This window comes from Festucalex cinctus, chromosome 8 (genome assembly GCF_051991245.1).
Source record: "Festucalex cinctus isolate MCC-2025b chromosome 8, RoL_Fcin_1.0, whole genome shotgun sequence".
Taxonomy (NCBI): Eukaryota; Metazoa; Chordata; class Actinopteri; order Syngnathiformes; family Syngnathidae; genus Festucalex; species Festucalex cinctus.
Window position 1 is genome coordinate 13,141,132 of NC_135418.1, and position 19,893 is coordinate 13,161,024.

At 40.4% G+C, this 19,893-nt stretch overlaps 1 protein-coding gene across 3 annotated transcripts in view; it reads right to left on the bottom strand.

Annotated features, from left to right (window-relative positions):
* The window catches only part of slc2a9l2 (solute carrier family 2 member 9, like 2), an 84,657-nt gene extending 66,502 nt beyond the window's left edge, over positions 1-18,155 (bottom strand). The window contains exons 1-6 of one of the 3 annotated variants that reach the window (XM_077529254.1): positions 18,135-18,155; positions 17,414-17,514; positions 14,424-14,503; positions 11,596-11,697; positions 4,423-4,583; positions 1,595-1,719 (exon numbers count right to left, since the gene is read on the bottom strand). In XM_077529254.1, the coding sequence (XP_077385380.1) occupies positions 1,595-1,719; positions 4,423-4,583; positions 11,596-11,697; positions 14,424-14,503; positions 17,414-17,429 (484 nt within the window). In that variant the 5' untranslated portion in view covers positions 17,430-17,514; positions 18,135-18,155. Of the gene's footprint in view, positions 1-1,594; positions 1,720-4,422; positions 4,584-11,595; positions 11,698-13,158; positions 13,302-14,423; positions 14,504-17,413; positions 17,764-18,134 lie in introns of those variants that run through there. The other 2 variants (XM_077529252.1, XM_077529255.1) reach the window with 2 other exon arrangements.
* Between the last annotated feature and the right edge of the window lie 1,738 nt (positions 18,156-19,893).

Genomic DNA, 19,893 nt, shown 5'->3' on the forward strand with positions numbered 1-19,893 from the left:
AGGTTCCACACTTAACCCCACTTGTGCATAAAGGTCACTGCAATAGTAGGCTTTCTGTGCCTTTTTTTAACACCTTTGACAAAAATGTTAATGCTTTCAAGCTTAAAAGTAAACTTCATTTGGACTTTCTTTCACCATCACAGTATCAAAATTTAATATAAGGGGTCCCTCAAATGGCATTTGGAGTCATCATCATTATCAAATACAGAATATTACAAGGCTGTTACATCAGATATGTTTAAGAGATGTTGGAAAAGCCCATAATTACAAAAGTGGATGTTTGTCAGTTTATATGTTATAAAACGGGAATTGAAATGTGTTCTTTTTCTTCAGACGAGCTGAACACTTACAGGACAAGAAACGGATGCAGTTGTTATAGCACAGAATTGTAAATACATGTATTAGTAGTGTATGTAAGCTTCTTACTGCACCTTCTACTACGCCATAAATATGTCTAAAAGTTGTCTTAATTGACAACATTGCTTTGCGTGTGCCTGTTTTTTAATCACCTCTTTCAAACATCTCATCAAAGTAGCAACTCTTCCCATTACATCAGTGCTGTTGATGATTGGGAGTAAGTGGTAATTTCACAGGCACTGCACACCCAACAAACACAAACACACACAGGTCGTTTCAAATATCCTGCTTGATGAGACCATCTCTCAGCGATGAGTACGCACAACAACATTGGCATTTTATTTTCCCCCGGACTGATTTAATCGCCGTTGGAGAACCGTAACTATATTGTGTTATTGTTCATGCAGTGTTGCTCATTATTTTGAGGGAGAAAAGGGGAAAAATAATCTTAAAATATACGGTACACAGTCAATTCTGCAGAGTAAATTTGACTCTAGACTGTTACCAAATAGACACAGGTTAGAGTAATATTTACACTCTGAAGAGAGTAATAAAAAGACCTGAAAAAAAATAAAATAAAAGTCACTCAATGGTTGAGGAACAAACTTACAACCTTCAGATTGGGAGAGAGCTGATCTACTCCCTGAGCCATGCAGCTCGTGCTTCGTGTTAGTATATCGCTCATGTCAGCTGGAATCTTCCTAACACCGAGATTGGTCTCCTCTTGGCCATAAGCAAATAGTAGGAGGGGCCTAGCTCAGGTAGTAATGTGGCAGTCTCCCAAGGTTGTGAGTTTGTTCCTTAACCCTTGAGTGACTTTTATTTTATTTATTTTTTTCCCAATTCTTAATTTTACTCTCTTCCAAGTGTAAATATTAGCCTACTCTAAAACTGAGTGTATTAGGGCCCACTCTAAATAGTCAAATTTATTCTAAATAGAGTCAAATTTACTCTACAGAATTTACTGTACCTCACTTTCTATATCAAAAGCTACTTGGGCTACTTGGGAGGACCAAAAATGGCAAAATTAAAAATAAATAAATACAAAATAAAAATTGATATAAAAATATAATTCAAAAATTAATGGAAATAAAAATAAGCACAATCTCTAGATGTTTTCTGAAAGCCTAAATTTCAATTGATTATGTTTGCTCATGGAGGTGGGCACAAAAAAAAATGCAGATACTGCTCCACCACCAACCTCATGACGAGATCTGTCATCTGTCATTACACTTACCAGAGTCCACCCCTATGATGAAGCGGCCAATGATGAGCATCTCAAAGGACCGTGCCCTCTCCCCAAAGGTCAGCAGCAATGCAGCTATCACAGCAAAGATGTTATTCAGCAACAAGGTTCCCTTTCTGTGTAAAAAGAGACACTGGTTAAGGGGGTAAAGGGGGTCTTTGAGAGGTAAAACTTGACATGGATATGCTTCTACAAGCACAACTATATAGTATGATTTAGTGAGGAGTATCAAGAAGAGAAGGCTCCAAATCACGACTCCAAGACTGGCATAGGATGGCTTGAAAGGAGAGCAATCCTCATTGACCATTGGGTTTATAGTTAAGAAAGTTCTAGTAAGTTTGTCGGAATCAAGGCACTGAATTTTATATCCGTAGAAACACATCATCGCCCCTTTTTTATGAAGCCCAGGCAATGCCTTCTTGTGTCATTTTTATTTTCTTTCAAGCTGCATTGATGTAAATAAAGACACTGAGATGACCCTACAGGGGTTTCCCCATTTGAACATTCCCTCAGTAAGCATTTGTACCACTTCTTAAAGATCTCCACTCTGATAATCTAGTCTGTCTTGAATAATTCAGTAATATATGACAAGGAATGACCACTCGAGAACTTTTATAGCGTCGGTCAGTATTTGATTTCCATAGTCTTCATCTGCTATTATTCATCTTTATTCCCTGACCTATGGATTTTAGCCTTTTGAAGACCGTTTTTGGGGGGACCATCAGATGATGATTCATTGGTTTCTAGCTGCAAGAAGGAGGAAAAGAATGAATAATGCATTGAAAATGCAAGCAGTATGGATCACAGGTTTTAAGTTGAGATATGCAAGGGGAACAGGAAGGCATCTTCATTTATTGAAATGACTCTGAATAAAAAATTTGAGAAAGACTTTTCCTGCTTGCCGAGTGACATCCTTGTCGCCTGTAGATAAATTATTCTTTTGAACAGACGTTATTTCAGAGCAATGAGAATATGTGGTCCAAGGAGGAGTTTGCCCCCGACAGAAGTTAGGACAAATTGATTTTACAGTTGGCATTTCTTCACTACAAAGGACTAAGCCTAACGGGAAACTGAAAAACTCCACAGTTTTAAGTGTGAGCCAACAAATGCATATCCAATTCCATTACTGCTGGTACTTTTCAGGATGAGCAAATCATTTTGTTGATGTTGGAGTGATGCGAGTCAAAAAAGTCAATCTGATACTTATTCAGCTTGCTTGCAACTGATCTACTATATGCAATCAATAACAATATTATTCAAATATGCACACGCTGGAGAAGTAAATAACCCAGTGTATTTTAATGTGATGACCTTAAAAGTTCCTCTAAGTGAGTCAAATTTCTGAGAACATTTATTTCTTCTTGAACGCAGTATGTCATCACTCACTTTCCTCCATTTCAACATGTATAGGGGAGGTTAAATAAGTCGAATTACTTATTTGAAGGACAGTTAGCAACCATTTGTGGATACATCTAATCAGGTGAGGAGTTATTTAAATAATAAGCATCAGTATAGTACTCATTACTGAGCAGTCATGATGTTTGGTGATTTGTAATCTGTTCCTTATATCACATTTTAAATCTCAATAGGGGCCGTCCAGCGCACCCGTATTATCAGCTTGTACCCTTTAATAACTTGTACAACTTTTATTTTCCTCATATATTAAAATAAAGGTTGGTGTTTTCAAGAGACTTAAAAAAAAAAGAAAAGAAAGAAAAGCAATCAGGTGAAGCCACAACTGAAGGAAAAATTAAGTTCAGTACAACAGTATAGACATAATATATGCATATTGTCAACAGACCACCTTCAGAGTGAGTGGGTCAGTATTTTTCCACAATGCTTGCTTGCATTATGCATATTTGATGGAGCAATCTGTGCACACTTTGGGCAAGTGTTTCACAATTGACAGTTGTCCTTGAAGCAGAGCTGGTCAGTCTTTGCTGCATGTCCTTCCTTCGATGCTGTGCAATTAGGAAGTTCTCATGAGCGACATGCCCTTTCGCTCCTCATTGGACAAGAACAGCATCTATCTGCATCACTCACTTAGACTCATGCATGACAGTCTGTGTGATTGATCTGCACTTGTTGCTTTGGTTCTTTATTCAGATTCACCTCTTGACGAAAAATGTTGTCATAATATACTGTACAGTCTATAGACAAAAAGAATAGAGACATCTGGACACATATCTTGTATGGATAAATTTGGGGTAATTAATTAATTATATTACTGTTTTACATGTTCACCCCTAACCCAGTGAGGGGGCGTGTATGACATCAGGGAATATGTTTGTTTGTTTTGGAGGTTGGGGACGTACTACAATAAAGTGTAATTACACATCCAGTACAGTAGGTGGCAGTGGTGCTCTCAAAAAAATAAATGAGAAGCACTTCCCTAACCCCAAACTTCTAACTTGAACGCCAACTCCAATTTTTTTTTCAATATGTTCAAAAAAATTTGGTGACAAGAAAAACTGCTTGTGACCATTAAAACTGTTTGCAAACATCTTTGCAACCTATGTCAAACCCTTGTTCTGTTCTCAAACACTCATAAGCCTTTGAGATCCTACCTTTATGGATCAGCCTGTAGCCATTATTTCCTCCTGTGTCCTAAATCTTTTGCACAAAGATATTTGGAGAAATTTTCAGTCCTTCTCCATGTTATGGTCCTTCCTACTAGTGATGGTAAAATGAAGCTTTATGAACCATTAGTGATATTTTTACTCCTCTAGATGGTGCTCTTGGTTTAAAGATAAAGGGTACTGCAGTAAAAATTGATTACATTTCCACTGCATCTTTAAACCATGCTGAAGTCATCTTACCTTCCTAGTATTTTTATGGGCCAAGAGGCAGCAAGTGCTCCGAAAAGGCCCCCAATGGCAAATATGGAGACTGTGATGGACCAAAGTAATGTGACCGTCTCTGCTCCGACTGGTTCGTTGTATCTCTCCATCCATGTCTGATTGTAAAAGGCCTTAATGTACTGCAAAAAAAGGCACATGGAAGAAAGCAATCTTTAAAACTGGGTTCCCAAACCTTTATTGATCCATGGCACATCTTTTAAATTAGGAAATCAGCTCACAGCTCTCCACTAATGAAAATGTCCCAAACAGTGGATCTATAGTTTGATTATATACATTATGTGCATTTAATTGTTCTGGTTGTCAGTATACCAACTACATTAAGTAAAATTGGATAACTGCCTGCAACACATCTCAGTGTAATTAATGAAGGTGTTTATTTTTGTCGTTGTTCTTTTTTACATTTGATTCCGCTGCGAATGAATGAAAATATTTCCCAATTGTTTGTAAAGCATTGAATTATGTCAGACTCAGCTCAGGGTCACATCACAGCTTGTGTGTTTCATCAATCACATCAGGTTTTGCATTCCTGTATGTGGCCTGGTTCTTTGGTGGTGTAATGCAAGTGGAAAACATACAGCAGAGTGAAAATTGAATTTTCCTCAAGGGATCATGTTGTTGTTTACTCGCCGGCACTGCAGTCACCTGACTTAATAGTTACAAGCCTTTTGCTTGTAATAACGGCATAAAACCTGTGATATATTGGCATAACAAAATTGTGGCTATATCTGTGTGGCTATGATACTTTTGCAGTGTACTTTAAACTAACAATAGCGCAATACAAACGTTTCCAGAATTGTCTTAAGTGTAGACTTAATGAGTTGATTGATAAAAATGCACTACATTTCTATTACCTGAAAGTGTCCATGCTTCTTAGTTTTGATGGCTACCAGTGACAATAAATAAGAAATAAAAGAAGTCTGTGGCAACACTGCGTGGTATTGATGGTATTAAAGGCATCGACCAAAGCAGCACTGAAATGCTGAGGGTACTGAACTGGTATCAAAGCATGATTTTAAATTTCTTATTTTAAAAAATAAATAAATAAAAAGCTCCAGTTCAATAACATGAGGTTTGAAGGTTGGATTCTTTTTTTTTTTTTTTTTTTTTTTCTTTTTTTTTATGGATTTTATATCTGGGGATGTAGACTTGCTTGAGCCTGAGTATTAATACCTGGTACCTGTCACTTTTACTTGAGTGAATGAACTCAGGGAACCAAGAGGATTTTGAATAATTTTGGAGACATGAATGCAGCGCAGGACGACATGGTGGATGACTGGTTAGCATGTCCACCTCCCAGTACTGAGGACGCAAGATCGAGTCCAGGCTCCGGCCTTCCTGGGTGGAGTTTGCATGTTCTCCCCGTGCCTGCGTGGGTTTTCTCCGGGTACTCCGGTCTCCACCCACATTCCAAAGACATGCATGGCAGGTTAATTGGGCGCTCCGAATTGTCCCTAGGTGTGGTTGGTTGTTCACAATGGTTGTTCGTCTGGCAACCAGTTCAGGGTGTACCCCGCCTACTGCCCAAAGCTGGCTGGGATAGGCTCCAGCACCCCCTCGACCCTTGTGAGGAGCAAGTGGTTAAGAAAATGGATGAATGCAGCGCATTTTTTCAAACCATTGCTTTGATCTCTTTGACATATCAATTTACATGCAAAATGTACTTTTCACCGGTGCAAAAAAGCTCATTTTGCAGGTCATTGAACTGCCTTGGTGCAGGCAGTGTAGGTTTAATTCCCACTTTAGTGATGGTGTAAAATGTGAGTGAGAATGCTGTCTCAATATTTGGCCTGTGACTGACTGGCAACTAGTTTAGTCCGCATTTTTCCACAGATCAGCTGGGAAAATCTCCAGCTACCTGCAACGTGATCTCTGGTTAAAGTTACACCAAAACTACATTTTACTCTATTTTACATGCCATATCAGTGTTATGCTATTGCTATTGCTATTGCTATTGCTATTGCTATTGCTATTGCTATTGCTATTGCTATTGCTATTGCTATTGCTATTGCTATTGCTATTGCTATTGCTATTGCTCCAGAGCACACGGACACCCTTTGCAAGGATGCTCTTTGATGAGTTTAGTTCAACATTCAACACCATACAGCCGAACAAGCTCCTACCTACAGTATGCTACACAACCTTGGACTGAATACCACTCTATCCAGTTACATTTTGGACTTTTAATTAATTACACAGAGATTGAGGAGAGGGCACGCTCACCTCTCCCACTGTACTATTAGAAGTGTCCTAACCTTTGCACTAAGGCTGATCAGCAGACACTGGAGTGAGTGATCAAATTAGGAAAATCATTAGGATTACACTCCTAGGGATGAGTATCATCTACGCCACCTGCTGCCTGAGAAGAGTGCACAACATCCTGCGGGACAGGTACCATCCCGCACATGACCTGTTCCACCTGCTAACCTCAAGTAGAAGGTACAGGTCGGGGTACCAGGACCAGCAAAATGGTTCACAACCTTTATCCACAGGCTGTGAGACTCTTAAATGGACAGCCCTCCCATTCTCTCCGCCCACCCTTCTCAACATCCCATATGATGAAACATCACTGTTACGATTGGTGTCTGCACTGAGATTGAGAGTCCTACAAAGTTTATCTATCTATCTATCTATCTATCTATGTATCTATCTATCTATCGATCTATCTATCTACAGAGTCAATCAGGTGTATGCATAAGCGTCCCTATTTTCCCTGATTGGCTGATTTCTTGTTCATGACCGCTCTCTATTGAGGGGCTCTGAAATCAGACAACAGGAGAGCCTTGACGGTCATTACCAGAGCCCTTAAGCACTGTGATGTCATTTTCAGTCGACTTTCAGTGGCTGTACAAGGAAAAATCTCTGAGATGGATAAAAATTAGAATTTTTTTTTTTTTTCTTACTTCATATTTCACAAACTCAATATTAACATTAGACATTAAATAGGTTTCTTGAGAAGATATAAAAAATGATAAATAATTAGAAATATTGAATATAGTCACTAGGGATGTAACAATATCAAAAAAATCACGATATATTATCACAAATATGAAGCACACGATACGATAATTATCACGATATTGTGGGAAAGTTGGCGATATTCAAAAAAAAGTCACAATGTTGTAAAAAAAAAAAAAAAAAGAGTTCATACCAAAAACACAACAGCAATGCATATAAAATGACCTACAATCTCTTATTTGCTAATGCAGAGTTCCTCTACATATTGACTCAATTCACAAGCATATTACGATGATCATCTGACGATTAGCATCGGTTTTAAACATAGAAGGGCCAAAACATCCCTAATGAAAATTAAACTGCACAAAAAAAATAGCCACCAGATTTGTTGCTTTTAATATCGTGACATGATGACGATGACGATATTGTGGCAGTTTTAATATCACGATATTGCCATTTTCATTACATCCCTAGTAATCACTAAATCAGAATTAGACATTGCCCTGCGGCCACTCCCCCTCCCTCTCCCTGGGCCTGGGGCTCCCTCCCCGGCCCGGGCGTCGGGCTCCGGGGGCCGGGCGAGGGTTTGGGGCCTGCCCCACTCCGGTATAACTCCTGGCGCCCCGGGCGGGCTCCGGTGGCCGGTGGGCTGTCCGGTAGCCCTGCTGCGCTGGCTGTCCGCCCATTGTGGTGCCGGGTGGATGAGGTGGGGGGCGGGTGGGGGTGGGGGTGCTGGGGGGCGGGCGTGCCACCTACACCCGCCGGGTTGGGTGAGGCCCCGCTGGTCGCTCCTCTTACTCACTTCACTAGCTTGCACTATACACTTTGTAAATATACACATAGGGCACACAACACATTTCTTGGTGGGGTGGGGAAGGGTGGAAACACCGTCTTCACCCTTCAACTCCCCTCCAATTTTAATGCACCTCACGTCCAAGGGGAGGGGTGAGTTGGGGCGGGGAGCCATCAGAGGGGATGGACTGCAGTGCCTGGCAGCGCTGTGGTCCCCCCCATTTGTGTCCCTGCCCCACCACTTTGTCCCTCCATTCCCTTTTTTAATGCACCACACATATACATATTCATTTTTTTGGGGGGGATACGGGTGTGTCGGAGTAGGGGAAATTTTTTCCCTCTGCTCCGACTCACCTGCTCCCAATTTTAATGCACCACACGCACACACTTGTATATACACTGGGTGGGGCCACATTCACGGTGTAAGGGTAGAGCTCGCCAGTCGGCGAGCTGGCGGACTCAGTAACAGGGTTAGGTGTCACTAGTACTCTGGCGTGACGACCGGGGCCTCTCCCCACCGGGCTCGGTGTTCTGGTGTTCCGCCTTCTCCCCTGGTGCTTCCTCCTCTGCTTCCCCCCTCCCGCCGCTGTGCAAATCTCGCGCGGCTGGAGGTGGGGTGGGCACATCTTCCCTCTCTGCGCTGCTGCCCGGTGCCGGTTTCCGGGGGGGGGTGGGGGGTTCTCGCGGGGGGCCGGGTTCGCGGGGGGGGTGGCGGCCGTCGGGGGGGGGGGGGGGGGGCGGCTTGTTTGGGGGGGGGTGGAGGTATGGGTGGGTGGGGGGTTGGGTGCTGGGGGTCGGGGTGTGTTCGGGGGTTTGGGGGTCGGCGGTGGTGGGGCCTGGGTCGTGGTGGATGGCGGGTTTGGGTGGGGTGCGGGGGGGTCGTGGGGGGATGGGGGCTGGGGACCGGTGGGGCGCTGTGGGGGCCCGCTGGGCCTCGTTCTGCGGCCTTGGGCTCGGGGGTGTGGGCCGGGGCTGGGGCGGGGGTGTTCCGGGTGTCTGGGTCGGCTCGCCGACCGGTGTCCGCTCGGGTGGCTTGGGGGTGGCCTTGGTGCTGCCGCGGCCTGGGGATTCCGGGGGGGGGGGGGGGGGGGGGTGCTCGCTTTGCTGGACCGCGGTTGACGGCTTCTTTCTTTGGTGGTGGTCCTTATGCATGCCAGATCCGTCGCACCAGCATCTACTGAAACTCAACAGAAGTACCCTCTCCCTCCCACAGCCCCTTGAATCAGTTGGTGCTGGTGTCTGTGGTTCTCACTTTGCTTTATCTATCCTTCCCTCCTTCCTCTCTTTAGTTTTTCCTCTGGTCACTTGAGATCTTAATTTATTAGAAGTATGAGGTTTCTGGGGTTGGCATAAGACTCTGGTTTTGTAACCACGCAGGAGGGGTCTTGTTGGTGCTGGACTTCACTTTGATGGATTGGATGTACTGGCTTCTATTGATCTCACTCTGCCTTATCGATCCTTCCCTCCTTCCTCTCTTTAGTTTTTCCTCTGGGCTCTTGAGATCTCGCTAAATTTGCTGGAATTTAGAGGCTTCCGGGGTTGGCGTAAGACTTTGATTTTGTAATCATGGGGAAGGCAGGAAGTGTTTGGTTGGTGCTGGATGTCACTTTGATTTACCTTTCTTTTCTCTTTATTTCTTTTTTTTTCTGACCTTTTCTCTGGTCTCCTGACCATTTAAATCTCACGACTCTGGCAAGATTCTGAAGTACCTGGTTAAGGCGAAGGGTAATGGGATATTTATAAGGTTTTAGGTGAATGAATGAGTATAAATTTATACGTATTTGCACGCACGCACACGCACGCACGCAAACGCACGCAAACGCACACACGCAAACGCACGCACGCACGCAAACGCACGCACGCAAACGCACGCACACATACACACACACAAAAAAAAAAAAAAAAAAAAAAAAAGAGCAATGATGACAAGACGTTGAATCGGTAAGACTACCGAATGAACAATTCTGAGCTCTTAGAAAAAAAAAAGAAAATAAAGAATTAGACATTGAATACTCTACTTTTCACCCAGCTGGGGTAGAGTAAATATCTCATGACCAGGACATATCAAAATGGATTTCAGCAGGGGTACTTTAATGTAGCTAAATTTTTAATACTGGTTCAATTTCAAGGTGTTACAATTTTACCATAGGAAATAATGTGCTTAAACTTGTGGATAAGGTCATAAAGTTGATGGTTCATTTGCTGTAAATGACTTTGGACTGTTTTTAACTGCCCACTCCTCATTCTCCCCTTGATGCAATTAAAGAAAGCACATTGTCCTGCCAGAGCATGTAGAATGGCAAAGTCAGAGACGCTCCATGTGGCTACTTTCCCATGGGAGGAATCTCTTTTTTTTTCCTTTTAAGTCCATTATTGTCGGATAATGATCCCTGAATGGATAGTTTGAAGCCCCTGAGTGGTGCAGGGGCACCTTGACAGTAATCACAAAGGAACTGGTCTTTCAAGTCTTATCCAAATTTACATATTCTTGGTCTTGGACCTGTAACTCTCTAGTCCTTAAGCCAATAACCAAAAGAGCTAGGCAGATCCCCCAAAGTTGACAGACTTGTTGACAGATCTGGTTACTTGAACTTCAAAGAGAAGCCAGTGCCTTGCTATTTTTTTTTTTTCTCTCTGTAAACTTCCCACTATAGTGTCCATCACTATCATTTTTCTTTGACAGCTATAAAACATTTATCTCAGTTATGACTCCCACCAACTCCTCTCACTGCATGACAATCACTTTCTGTCTCCAGAGTGCAATATAATCAAAGGACCTTCAGTTGGCAAGACTGATATCTGCTTGGTTCAGCCCTTCAGGACTGAACGCCCATGTTTATGATAGGATAGGAATATTATAATCAAGTACTAAATGTCATTAATCAACTGAAGTTGGCACATGTACCATAGCAGTAATCCTTTTCATGTTTTCACCAGGGATGTCTTCTACGACATCCACATTGTTCTTCAAATAAGGTATGGAATTTCTTCATTATACTCTCCATCCCCAGGCCTTCTGCCTGAGGTCCCTCTACCCTTTGACTCTCAAAACAGTGGGCTGGACATTTCAGATTGAGGCGTCTCCCATCAAAATCATTCAGGACTCTTCGCGGCACGGAGGTGAGCATAGGCTGGAGGATGCCGCTGTGGGAGTGGTCACAGCCAACTTCAATCATGGCCAATCAAAGTGAAGACTTTTTACAAATGTAATGCACATTTTTGCAAGAAACGTGACAAATGCACATGATTTTTGCTTCATAAGGTTACATGGAAATATGTGGCAGGCTGGTTCTGTAACATTAGACATAGCTGTGTGTTTTTGTTTCCACTCTAGGAGGAAGAAAATAAGAGTAGATTTGGGTACTTGAGGACAGTTCGGCATACCACTGCTGGAGCATTGACGACAGACAGGTTGTAGCCATAAAGGAAAGATGAGCCCAAGGCACCAAAGAAGGCTGCACTCAGCAGACAGGATGTGACCCGCTTCTATAGAGAAAGCACACAAAAGTGGAATTAGTCATACAAACTCAGGTTAGAGGTCTTGTCAAACTGTTGTTGATCCAAGTCAAGGTTCATTCAAAAACAGGAACTGCAGCTATGCCCTCGGTCAGGAGTTTGGGTCATTGATCGTTTACTGTGATAGATTAAGAAACAGCAAAACGGCAGCATATATTTTGTTTCTGCCTTTATGCTTGTGATGTTAGAAAACTCTGAATTGAAGAAACCACAGATTGGGAATCGCACACAGTACACTTCCATCGATTTAAAAAAAAAAAAAAAAAAAAAAAAGCAATACAAGAGGGGAGGAAACCCTCGACAACATGCTGCTCCTTACAGGAGCGACAATGGGTAAAAATGAGAGTTAATTAACTGTATGAAATGTACTTAAAATTGATGGCACCGAGCTATAGATAATGAAAAGATTTTGTCTGCAAAGATGCTATTTTGGACAGAATATGGTACCATGTTACTGAAATATAACATAATAACATAATATAACATGCCTAATAACAGAAGCTTATTCTGTCAAGTATCTAGGAGAAATCCTTCTTCCTTCATTTGTTTAGCACAGCTGATTGAATACACATCTGATTATTCATTGTTGTAGTTTCTTTGTGTACATTTTCAAACATTTCTGTGAAAGGGATGAATATAATTGGCACAATGTGTTAAAAGATCCAGTTTGATTTATATTTTTCTAGACTACATTTATAATGTACTGTCAGTAAGTGAACTAGCAGAGGATTCATGTTAAATGAATTTAGACTAAGCAAACTATTGAGACGCTGTACAAACACAAAGAAATCTGTCTTTTACAGGCACCTTGCAATTATTTTCTTTGCTAAAAGGTTTCATAAAAATATACTGGTACTGGTTTTCAGGAATAATTTGTCCTTGTTATTATACACAGCAACAAGGATAAATCATAATTATATTTTTAAAACAAAATGTTATTTGATTATACGGTATATCAAATGATCAAGCTTGAGGGGATGATATGGGCAAACAAAATAGTAAGATAAATTGTAAATCAGTAGATTAAGTAATTTGATAGATGCTGATGGAAAATCATTACCAGTATATTGAAGTGTATAATGGATCCCTTGTAGCTACAGAAAATACGAGTTTCTCCTTAGTGAATATTTCCTGAATACAACACATTTGATGTTGCATGTACATGCATAATGTTCATATTCAAAATGCTGCTAAAGGACTTTTGCTACCATATATTGCAACTCAGTATTTAGTTAGTTAGTTAGTTAGTTAGTTAGTTAGTTAGTTGGAAAAATGCAAACCCCAAATCTTGAAAAAATAGGTATAAACCTCCAATAGGACTTTTCTATTTAAAAAAAGAAAACAAATTCAAATATTGAAAAAAAAATGCAAATAATTGACATTACTTTTTTTTTTTTTTTTTTTTTTTTCCCACTCCTTCTCTGTACTAACCTGCATCTTTGGCCAGTTGGGTTGCTGGATGGTCGTACTGTTAGATTCATTTTAATCCCAGTGCAATTGTTTTGTAGTATATATTCTTCCACCATTAAAATTCAACACTTCAGTCAATGTCATACCTAAACCATTCATTTGCTGACGCTCTATGTTTGTACATGTGCCGCCTGATTGGCCTCTACAGTATCCGTTAGTACCACTGCTTCCCTGCTACTATTTATAACACCCCCCAGTAATGTGCAAGGCACTTTTTGAGGGGTAGTCTTGGGGGGGCATATTTTAAAGGAATAAATGACGGGGGTGCAGAGATTTCCTTCTTCGGGATATACTGTAGGCCTACACTTTTTTATGTGTTTTAAATCTATTTAGAAAGCAAAGAATCAGAGACATTTTTAAACGTTGACAATAAAATTGTATACAGAGGAATTCCTTTAAATCAGGTTATTGTGAATGTTTTTAAAAAGGCTGCTCTGTTTTTTTATACTGTTTTAAAGGCCATCAATTGTACTGTTATTTTAATACTTTGTCATATCACAACAGTCATTGTAAAACAGGAAAAAAGTATGATTAAAGAGTTAGCAGGATTTTATGCTTAATTTCCATGAAAATATTGTCAGAGGGTGGAGCATGAACCAGTGAAGAGCAATGTTGGTGAGAATCTGAATAAGGGTGTCAGTGCATGAATTTATTTTCACTTAAGTAGCCTGAAAGGAATGAACAGATGGAAAAATGAACTCCATTAATTTATTTCACTTTTGTTTACAGGTATGCCTTGGCGTACATATGTACTAATCTGAATGACATTCCAGCTTTACATTGTCATTATATATTAACCGCTTAAATAAAAACAGTCAATGGTTGCCTAAGACCTTTGCAAAGTATTGCAAAAGCAAAGGCAGTGTGTAGCAGAAGGACGACATCTGACTTAGATTATGAATACATTGTGAACATCAGATGGATAAAAATGGGGGATTAGGGTAATACTTTTTCATTTTCATATCAACATTCCGATAATCACATTGTCATCGTCTATGGAGTTCTGCTTGTGAGTTGTCATGATGTTATATCTGTATGTGTAGTCAAAGCACACGTCTTTAAAGTCGGCCTAAGTCCATGTAGAGAAAGTTTTTCACTATCTACAAAATGTTTACACACTATCTTTTACACATAATCTCTACTGAAACCTTCTCAACTTTTACTAAACATTGGATAGTTTAAATACTGCAGCTAAGCATGGCTTGGTTGTGATTCCACACACTAACCTTTTCAGTGCCTTTTTTAGAGCTGCTCTTTTCCGCTGGGTCAGCATTCTGCGGTTTTTCCATTGTAGTGGTTGAAGAACCTTCAATGTGGAAGGCATCAACATAGTCTAAATAAATATCTCACACATCCAGCTTATACAAAATACACATGAACACAAATGGTACATTTCACAACCAAAATGAGGAAGTGGGAAAAATTGTTTTAAAAAAAAATGTCTGCATGAAAAGGAAATGGCTGCCATATTACAGACCTAGTCACAAGTTTGGGATTTAATCTTAAAGCAAAGGCAAGAAGAGCAAATAAGCTTACAATCAGCAAAATGTTTGCTGTCAGGTGAATAAGCATGGACAGATAAACACTATTTGCAGATTTGTAGCCATATGTTTAACAACACAACTTTCATAGTAATTCAACTCATAGGAGGAATTTGGGTATTATATCAAAAAATACTAAACCACGGTTCAAGGGTTGATAATTTGAGGCGTCCCTACAAATATTGTGTGCGCACACACAAGCAATTAAAAAGTCCATCCACTTTATTATAGAGGCATGCAACCCTATCCCAGATGCCGTCGTAAAAAAGAAGAGCTCCACCTTGCACATGTCACCTTTCAGTTAGAGGGCATAACAAACAGACATTCACACCTATTGACAATTCGAGTCTTCAGTTGTTAGTGTTTTAAGAATGTGGGAGGATATCCGAATCCCACAGAAAACACTGATTTTCTTTGTCAGAAGGTGGCAATGTTTGTCCAATATAAGGTGAAAGACTGATTCTGCCATCAAGTGGTCATCACATAGCAACACAATTATGTTTTGTTTTGTTTTCCCCCTACCCGGTTAAGTAAACACATTCATGAAGAATGCAATAGAAATTGAAATGTTTGTGAGGGGCTTTTTGGTGGGGTATGTGGAACAGATATCCTCTTGAATTTATAGTAAATGGTGGAGACCAGTATCCAATTAAACAGTTTCCTAGTTCCTTTACAAAGCTTCCAGAATGTAAATTAGATTGATTGCATAAACAGGGTGGAACAAATTTGGATGATTACTCATCAAATGGCTGGTCAGTCCAATAAAAGGCCTTTTTATTGTTATTTGGGTGGCATTTAAAGCTTTAATGAATTCTGATTTTCAAGCTATTTTGTTTCACAATTCAAAGCATGGGAAACGCTAGTTAGATACAATCAGAGCTGTGATATGTTGGATTTCTTTAAAAAAAAAAAAAAAAAAAAAAAAAAAAAGTCTCTTTCATGCTCTTCAGTGGAGGGATCCACAAAGCATTTAAAAAAAATTAAAAAATTAAAAATAAAAAAGAGAGAGAGAGAGAGAGAAAATGAGGCACTCAGAAGTTGTTCCAAGTAAAAGGCCTTTATTGAAACCAGTTGATTTAAAAAAATAAAAATAAATAAAAACGCGTTTTGGCCTTTGTAGCTTGCCCTGAAGAAGGCCTACAAAGGCCGAAACGCGTAGGCAATTTTTGAATCAACTGGCCATGTTTCAATAAAGGCCTTTTACTTGGAACACCTTTGAGTGCCTCAGTCTTTTGCTCTTTTTTTAGAAATGCTAGCGAGATACATTCTTAAGTTCTGTAATATGTCATCTAAAAACTGTTAAACTTGATTTTGTTGATAATGGGAAGCCGTAGATTTTTAAAGATCTGTTTGACCCTGACATTTTTTCTAAACATGACCTCCCTAATCATAGTGGAAAGCTTTATAATGTGCTCATTGTTGGCATGTAATGATTTTGTCTAATAGGCTTAGCAATAGATGTATATTTATTGTACGCATGTATTGATTGATATCTTGTTATCCGGTTTCAAACAGTTGCATTCAAACACTACGCACTGTACGACATAGTCAAACTGCACTGCCTGTTGTACTCAGAAAACGTTCAAGTTAACAAAATCCGAAAATTGTCTGATCCTGCTGAGTTTATCTCAGGAGCGCCGATTGCTACACATCTCAAAATGCCACATTCTCTTCTGCCCTTTGAATGCGTATAAATTATATATTAATTAGTTTTGGTGCACGGTGGACGAGTGGTTAGCACGTCTGCCTCCCAGTTCTGAGGACTCCGGTTCGAGTCCAGGCTCCGGCCTTCCTGGGTGGAGTTTGCATGTTCTCCCCGTGCCCGCGTGGGTCTTCTCCGGGTACTCCGGTCTCCTCCCACATTCCAAAGACATGCATGCCAGGTTAATTGGGTGCTCCAAATTGTCCCTAGGTGTGCTTGTGAGTGTGAATGGTTGTTCGTCTCTGTGTGCCCTGCGATTGGCTGGCAACCAGTCCAGGGTGTCCCCCGCCTACTGCCCAGAGCCAGCTGAGATAGGCCCCAGCACCCCCCGCGACCCTTGTGAGGAATAAGCGGTCAAGAAAATGGATGGATGGATAGTTTTGGTGCATTTCTGTGTAAAACATTAATTAGTCATTATTTTTCATTATACATGTACCGGTATTTACTTTTTTCTTTGTATGTAATTATTTTTCTTTCAGCAGTTTTCAAACTGGCCATACATCTTGTTTACTGGTTTTAACTATTTTCCCCTAAATAATAAATAAAAACCTCAGTAAATGTATCAGCGGATGCGGAGCAGTTGAATACAACTGTAAATACAACCAAAACAAAACACAATGATTACTTAAACTGTATCTTACACGATACATAAAGAACCCCAATTAAAATGCAATGCCAATATTTAAAAGCAGTGTTTAAAAATATTGCATGTCAAAAGCTTAAACTGGTTTTAACAGTCCATTAGATGCAGAGAATAAGAGTGATAACATTAATAGGTATAATTAAAGTATATGATACAGCAAACTGACAACAGTGGAAACAATATATTATTTGAATGGTTGCCAAGGTTAACAAGTGGTAGTAGTGATAGTTCTTGTAGCAGTCGTGTTATAAACTTTTAAGTATATTCTGTTCAAATTGTATTTAAATATTACTTTACTTTGAGAAACTAACAAAACAAGTGGTGGCTTACCTGTATCGTTTTCCATTCTGTGCAGTGGGAATACTCACCCACGTGTATATCCAATGCTTGCAGAATGTCGACTGACTCGCTCAGTTTGTGTAGCCAGGATTCTACCAACATCCCACCAATTATTAACTTGCACGGGTCTGTCTGGGGGTATGTCTCGTTATCTCTAACTACATCAGAACAGCTGTATTGCATCGAGAACAGAAGCTTTGACTGACAGGAAAAAAAATGAATTTACTGTAAGAATTATACTTATTACCTAGTAGCGCCATTAGATATTTAAATAAAAATGAGTCAAAATGTACTGTATTTATCGGCATGATCAAACACGTTTTGCTTCATTGTATTATTTATGGACAAATCTAAGTTTGAAGAGAGATACGTTATCATGCTGCACATGTTTACTGCAGGTAATGCATTTCGTCTGGGATACGAAAAGAGAGGGCTATTCAAAGGTATAATAGTAAACATCTGGGGACCAGATGTGGGGAAAAAACTTGAGAGGCCTGAAACTTTTTTTTTCTGGGCTATGTCGACAAAAACACAGAGGAAAGGATAATTTCGATTGCTATTGAATTTTTAAATTATATAACTAACAGTGTCCTCTCTAAAAGCATAAACATCACCTTTGTGCTTTTGGCATCAAAAACAAACAAAGATTACTGATATGTTTTATTGGACTAATAATTTTCTGTATTTAATTTACCAGTGTTATTCTTCCTACCATAAAACAAAGGAAGATTCCCTCCAGCTCATCCGTGCTCCATTGTTGTAAGCAACACAAGGCTTGTCGATAAAACTATCAAAAAGTCCACATGAAAAAAGATTCCCCCCCCCCCCCCCCCCCCCATTCGGCTGGCCAGTCGAGGTTCATATAAGATGGTGATGAGTATTCACGGAAACAATGTCAACTGCTCTCCACTTCAACGTAAAAGTAATCCTTGCTCGACAGAAAGAGTTTCTGCTATTGGTGGACACACAGCAGCTGTTTTCATGGCCAAAAAAAAAAAGTTCTCTCCTGCGGCAGTTTTTGCTCATCAATGGTTGCTTTATCCTCACACAGTATTTGATTGTGCCCCCTATGTAATATTACAAACATGGAACAACATAGCAGTCATGTGCAAAACGCATGAAAGGCAAAGTAGCGGCTTCACAGCACATGGCTGCAAGTTTCAACAAATATGTGGTCTGCTCTGTGAACTGATACTGCACATCAACAAGTCATGAAAGTCAGTCTTTTCGGGTCATCACCCCTGGGAGGCATCCTTTGTCAAGCTTGGGGCCTAGGTAACACAAGCATTAGATTCCCCCTTGTGAGCAATAGAAGAGAAAAACAGTTGTGTTGTTAAGAAGAAATTCCAACAATACAGGATACTTTCATGCTTAATTTATTTTTATTATAAAATAAATGACAGAGTGCTTCCACCCTTGTGTAGCTACAGTATGTCCTTTGGTGTAATCATGCTGTGCTAAAGGTTCATGCAATCAAACAGTCGGGGAAAACAAATACAAGTACTAGAGTCATGGATTATTATGTCGTCAGTTGGAATGTAAATACAGATTTCATCCATGGTCAGGGCTTCATAGTGAACCTGACCACCTTTCAGAGAGGCGGTCAGGATCATAAATTTGCTATCGTTATCACTCTTTGTAAAGTCTGTAAATACTCAACACTCTCCTTATCTTGAAAATTTGGCTTCTAGACAAACTGCTGGCAAGCCACGAGGAAAACACACAATCACATGAGAGCCAATTGGATAATTCAGTTTGCCTGCAAAATAGAGGAGGAGGAGTCAAAATTAGGCTGCTATCTTCCCCAGACAGTATCAAGTGTTTTAGCCTTGTCAGGTTGAGCGGGTGGTCGTGGACCCAAGCAAGGAAGCAGAGCGAGGCGAGGCAGGTGTGCGCTTTTAATTTCATTTAAAAACAAAACGCAAACAAAGTACAAAACAAGATACAAAGTACAAACCAAAACTAGGAATAAACTTACTTGTAACTAAAACAGGCAGCAGGACACACAGGAACAGGTGACAAAGACAATAAAAGCAGGGAACTATACAAAGGAGACAATGGGAGATACCTGGACAAGACACACGTGGCTGAGGGACCAGGATGACAAGCACGGGTGGACACATTAACCTAACAAGAGACACAAAGAAAAGATGGCAAAACCCCAGGTCATGCATGACATAGGCTAAAACAAGCAAGACTCAACTCAACATGAAATGTGGTTATTGACGGTATTGTCTTCTGTTATAGTGTTCAGTGTTATCGTGTCTGTCTGTGCTCAATTTCTTCAACCAGGTTGGATCCATCTATTTCTATGGTTTATCCTCACCAGGGTCACAGGTGTGCTAGAGACTATCCCGGCTGATTTTGGGCCAGAGGCAGGGTAGACCCTGGACTGGTGGCCAATCAATCAACTGGGACACATATTGTGTCAACCATCCAATCAGAGCTGACATCATTTTGCATTTGTTTTT